Source organism: Chiloscyllium plagiosum, unplaced genomic scaffold, assembly GCF_037043375.1.
Source record: "Chiloscyllium plagiosum isolate Xiang-an unplaced genomic scaffold, Cpla_swu_hap1 HiC_scaffold_18, whole genome shotgun sequence".
Lineage (NCBI taxonomy): Eukaryota > Metazoa > Chordata > Chondrichthyes > Orectolobiformes > Hemiscylliidae > Chiloscyllium > Chiloscyllium plagiosum.
In genome coordinates, this window is record NW_028270156.1 from 69233134 (window position 1) to 69239133 (window position 6000).

General features: G+C 36.4%; 1 protein-coding gene across 1 annotated transcript in view; it reads left to right on the top strand.

Moving 5' to 3' along the window:
* The window catches only part of cat (catalase), a 48130-nt gene extending 42883 nt beyond the window's left edge, over positions 1-5247 (top strand). The window contains exon 13 of the mRNA XM_043706238.2: positions 2177-5247. Within this exon, the coding sequence (XP_043562173.1) occupies positions 2177-2230 (54 nt within the window). The 3' untranslated portion in view covers positions 2231-5247. The remainder of the gene's footprint in view (positions 1-2176) is intronic.
* Positions 5248-6000: the final 753 nt, after the last annotated feature.

Here is a 6000-nt window from a genome sequence, read left to right on the forward strand (position 1 = left end):
GCTATGTGGGTTTTGGTCTGAGGACACAAAGGAGTTTAATGATTAACTTGTCAGTATTTCCATTCCCTACAGTGTGGAAACAGGCCCTTTGGCCCAACAAGTCCACACCAACCCTCCAAAGAGCAGCACACCCAAATCCATTCCCCTACACTTACCCCTGACTAATGCACCTAGCACTACGGGCAATTTAGCACGGCCAATTCACCTAACCTGCACATCTTTGGACTGTGGGAGGAAAACTGAGCACCCGGAGGAAACCCACGCAGACACTGGGAGAATGTGCAAACTCCACACAGACAGTTGCCCAAGATGGGAATTGAACCCGGGTCCCTGGTGCTGTGAGGCAGCAGTGCTAACCACTGAGCCGCATCTGGAGCTATGATGAAGAAAACAGTATGAAAATAAAATTCTTAAGAGTGTTGATGGAAATTTGTTTGCATCTGGGAGTTTGAGTGGATAATCTAAATATTTCACACATTTGGCTACTTTCAGTTGGAGGGATTCAGATTTATTTTTTTTTGCGAAGGGGAAATGTCCATAGCTTGATATGCCTTTTGATTCCAATGCACAAATGTCCTGGTAGAAGTTAGTTTAGGACTGTTCAGAATGGATTACCTCCATTTGAGAGTTACAGATCAGAAGTGTTTGATTAAAATCATGGAAAGGTTATTTAAAGCTGAGAAATTTAGCTGTGTGAATAGTCAGATTCCTTAATTAGCTAATAAGGACAGCTTATATAGCTTAAATGGAATGCTACTATTTATTGTAAAGGAAATTTAAATGCAAAAGTAAGAAGGTTATGCTTCAGTTAAATAGGGCACTGGTGAGACCATATCTGGAGTACAGTGTTGGTGTCTGGCTACCAAAGCATACAAATAGTAGTATTCAGATGCAGAGTAATTTTGTTTTACTATTTTTGTGACCTCTAACTTTATCTGCTAAGTTAAAAATCTCAATACCAGGTAATAATTCAACAGGTTTATTCGGAAGTACTAGCTTTTGGAGTGCTGCTCCTTCATTAGGTATCTGTGGAGCAGGATCATAAAATACAATTTATAGCAAATGATCAGTGTCATGCATGATATGATATATTGAATAAACCTAGATTGCTGTTAAGTCTTTCATCTTTTAGAATGGGTTGTGGGTTTCGGTTCTTTCGAATCATGTACTCAAGATAACTTAAGCATTTATATAAAAGGTGGTATCTTAGCTTAGACAATGCATTAAAGGTGTGAGACCCCACCACCAAAATGGCAGACACAGAGGAATTCACCAAAAGACAGACTCTAACCTCCACATGGAGCTCAGGTGAAAGCTGTCCCAGTAGTACAGTCCTGTTTCCCAGAATGCTGCTGCCAGTGCCCATGAGTCAAACAGAAAGCAACAGGCAGTATTCATGGAGAGAGCACGAGCAAACTTGTCAAGTTCAAATGACTCCCCTTCAGAGCTGACGTGAACTATGGAGGCGACAGCAATTATACTCATTTCTCCTACATCAGTCTTTGAGCCAAACATTTAATACTCTCATCTTATTTATCCAGTGTCAATTTGCTGGTGGATCTGGAGAATTATTGTATTATGTAATTATTATATTACCTTTTTGAGGTTTTGCTTTTTTAAAATTTGGCCCTAGTGCTTCCCTACTTTTACTTGTTATTGGTACCTCTGCAGACCAGAACCACTGAATCCTTGCTCCCCTTGCAAGTTCCTCTTGAGGTTAGAGCAAACCCGAGCAATGGAGTGGCAAAACAACCCTAAACACATCAAAATCACCTGCAAAAAAGACAGAAGAATAATCAGAATTTTGAACTATGACAGTTAATGGAAGGAAAATATAATTGTTGTCCAGAATAAGGAGTTTGTTTTGGGGACTTTAATCTGCCTAGTGTTCAACTAGAGAAAAATGAACCCACCAAAATTGAATGTTGGACAACACTGAGGCAGAGTTACTATGCCAGTATCTAATTGTGGAATGAAGTTAAGCAATTAAACTTGGTATGAAATTAGTACCCTTTCTGAAAATGTTTTCTGTTTTGTAAACTGTAAAAACCAAGTGTTTCAATTCTTAACTTCAGTATTTGGCCTTGTTATTATAACTTGGGTGTTTACCCATGCAGTGTGTGAGCAGATGAGCATTTAAAAATGGGTGCTAATATTGGGTGTCTTTCTTTTACAGCCCGTGGTCAGAACCTACAGTCGTCATGCTTCTGCTGAGAGGTCAAACCTGTGATGGTTTAATGTGAAGCTTTGTGTCACAGCTACAATCAACTTGCCAGAACCATTTATGCTTCAATCATTAGTTAAGATTGAATAATTGATAATGATCCCTAAATTTCAGATCTTGTAACTGAAGCATTTTCTTATTGCATATTTTGTTCGAAAGCTAAAAAGTATTGTCTGATTTAATGCTTGCATTTAAAACCAATGCTACCAAGTTTTTCTCTCTCTCTCTCCCTTCTCCCACCTTTCCTCACTTACATGTGCAAATTCCATCCATTATTTCTTTCAAGGTTTAAAATTTGTGATCCTGAAGATGAGCCTTTTTTAATACTGTGCATCTCTCGCAATGTTTGCTGGATCTGCAGCATGGTATCTGTATGGCTGAGAATTCACATTGGGCTTTTCTACCTCCACTGCTTGCTTTTAACAGCACTTTTACAGATTGTTCTCCCCGTACCTAACTATATTTAACATTTAATCTTGTTACATAGGTTAAGGCTTCTGCTAAGTATAGTTTTGAATACCCAGTGCACAAGCTTCTATCCTTTGTTCTTGCAATGAAGTGTGCAGGCTAATAATTTAGCTAAAAATGTGAATGCTGCATTGAACAATGGAAATTTTAATTTTTGTTAATCTGGGAGGTGATGCACAAACTCAAATTAAATTATTAATACAACTTACAAATGTTATAAATATATACTTGCACAAACGTGAACAGTGGCTCAATTGAGAGTACTTTTGTCTCTGAATGTGAAGGTGATTGGTTTAAAATGGGTAGGAGAGACTTGAGCACAGAAATCTAGGCTCCAGTGTAATATTGACAAATCACTGCAATGTTGAACATGTCACCTTTTGGATATGACATTAAACCAAAAGGTCGGTCTGTCCTTTTAGGTCCAAATTAAATATTCTATGTAAGTATTTTGAAGAAGAACTGGTGTCTTACCTACATCGGTTCAACAACAACTGAATGTCTGGTCATTATCACATTGCTATTTAGAGGAGTATGTTGCATGTCAGTTGGCCACCATGTTGCCTAAATCACAGCAGAGATTGTACTTAAACAGTTCACCATTTGGGGGTGACCTGAGGTTGTGAAAGGCACCTCAGAAATGCAGGTTTGTTTGCTCATCCTTTTACAGGGAATCTTTCATTTTGGAGTGTGTTCAAAGTCTGGTTTTACTGCCTTTTGAGCTGGTGTCAGACGCACCATCCTGTGACTTGTCCTCATTTGATTTTATTTCTTTGTGTTAAATTGTTATCTGTTCTGAGCTGTTATAAGTTTGATTTCCCACTCAAGTGCTTATCCCTCCTGAGTTTGTATTTTTGTAGCCAGTTCCTTTTTGGTTCTGATTTTCCCTTCTCCAAGGCCTTGTATGATGGCATCTTCTGTTTTTTTTTCCTCTATTGCCCAATGATGAAAGAGAAGGTTTTCCCCAGCAGTGACTGGACAGCCAGCAGGCATTGCAGTCTTCATTTGTAATGTCACAGCGTTTTAAAATTAACCCATTCCCTGTTTTGGTAAATGTGAAACTGTGATGAAGATCCATTTAGTCATTGTGAAAATCCAGTTTATTTTTGTTTTTGTTTTAAAAGTAATCAATGAGGAAAATACTGTGATTCAGCAAAGGGCTTATATAGAATCTTTCCAGGGCAGTTCAAAGCATATTCCATCAGTTAAGTCTTTCTGAAGTGAAGTTAGTGTTATAAGGTTCCAAAAAACAAAAAAAAATATAGGTACTTCGATAATCATTTGCTATTAATTCAGGATTAAAATATTAGCCAAGATATCAGTAAAAACTCCCACATTCTTTAAATGCATCTTTGAATTCTTTGATAACCATGTCAGACATGTCTGGAAGGCTTTGGAGAATTAATATATTGCTCACAGTTTAATGGAATACAGATTTGTACCCAAGATTCTTCCCACAGTGAAATCCTGAACAATGTCTATTCCCTGCAACAGGAAAACTCAGAGGAATCTTTACTGTAGGAACTTTGGTGAAGGTTGATAGTGTGACCTATTCATCCGGGCTTACAGCACTTTTCATGGGCACAGGTAATTTCCCGTAAGCCAACTGTTTCAGTTCCCAAAGCATTTTTCTTTGAAGTTGATGTTTGTGGATTGCACACCATGTTTAACAATTCACTCAATTGTGGCAGTTTGTTAATTGAAGGATACATATGCTTGCTGTGTTGTTTTCAGGGATGCAGTAATGCCACTAAATCAAAGCCTACTGGTGTAAACATTTTGGTCAAATTAGCTTATGTGAAAACTAATACTCTAGGGAAAAAGTCACACTTAAATTCAGAAAAAGCATGCATGGGTTTGTAATTTTAAAAAAAAAACAAAGGAAAATATTAGTTCCTCTCCAAGGTTATTGTTGGTTTTACACAATGATAACGTGTAGTTTATATCCATAAAGAGTAATAAAATAAATAACCACTACAAGATGGAAGCTTTACTTTTAAAGTAGCTCTAAAATTTATTCACTTCTTTAAGTGTTATAAAATGAATATATTTTAAAATTGGATTCAGTGATATAATATTCCTTCAGAAAAGCTAGAGATTGAGGTTACTGTTTAAAATTAGACAATGGTCCTTTCATCGTAAAGCTCAGAGTTGACATTTAATTTGGCATCTAGGCATGCTTTTTAATCAATGTAATCTTTCTGAAGAACTACATACATTTGCATTGCAGGTTACATATGCATCTATTCAGCTTATTTGCTCATTTATTAATTAAGTTTAACCCAATCACTACTGAAACAAATGTAATAGGAGATCAGTAGTAATGAGAAGTTGGGACTTGGACAGCAAATTAAACCTGAATAATCAGCATAATCTACGAACACATGAAAGGAGAGTGAAGCCAATTAAATTAGCTGAATATTTGAATATCTTTTCAAATTTTTTTTGTCTCCTTTAAAACTGAGGACTTAACTCTGGAAATACCATTTGTAACTTGATAAAGATGATTTTTAATGCTTAATAAAATTCCAGCAATGTGATAAAATACATACAAACCATAACATTTTGTGTTTGTTTCCAAATATATTCTCTTGAAACTTGTGCCTCCGTATCCTCGGACTTAAGTTCAGAAGCTTCCAAGAGAAGATAATGTGAGGCAAAGATTCTTACACTAATGAATGACAGTTCTCAGTACGGATGGAGTCTAACAACTAGAACTTCTTTTAATCATTTACAAAAAAAAAGCTCTGGCTTTTTGATTGTCCTTAATACTGCCCACCCCAATTGTGAATAAATGGAAAATTTGACAATTTTTTAAAAAAAGTAGTAGCCTTGAAAATCAATGTGATCGTAAACAAGGGGTCTTTTTAACGAACAATATATGCTTGTGTCAAACAAAACTTCACTTCAAAATTGTACATTGATTTTCATGTGTGTTGATTCATACAGCCTCAATTCTTTTTGCACTAAGCTTAAAATAATAGTTCAGAACGAACTATCATTTATGACTATGTTCTGAACTAAACAAATGCTTGAGTAACCCCATTCAAGTTGACACTTAATAGTTCATCTCAGTTGAACTATAGGTTGGGAAGGCAGCAGGATTCAAGCACACCACTAGTATGCATAACCTCCAAATGTGCAGCATGAGAGCCAGTAAAATTTAACTCCAGTGATCTTCCTACACATGTTGAAATCAAAGTTTTCATCTATGCACTTATTTGTTCTAGTGGATCTATCTTTGAGCCTTAAATTTTTAAGTTATGTGTTCAAATCAATTGATTCATTCATCTGAACCTATTTGGGGT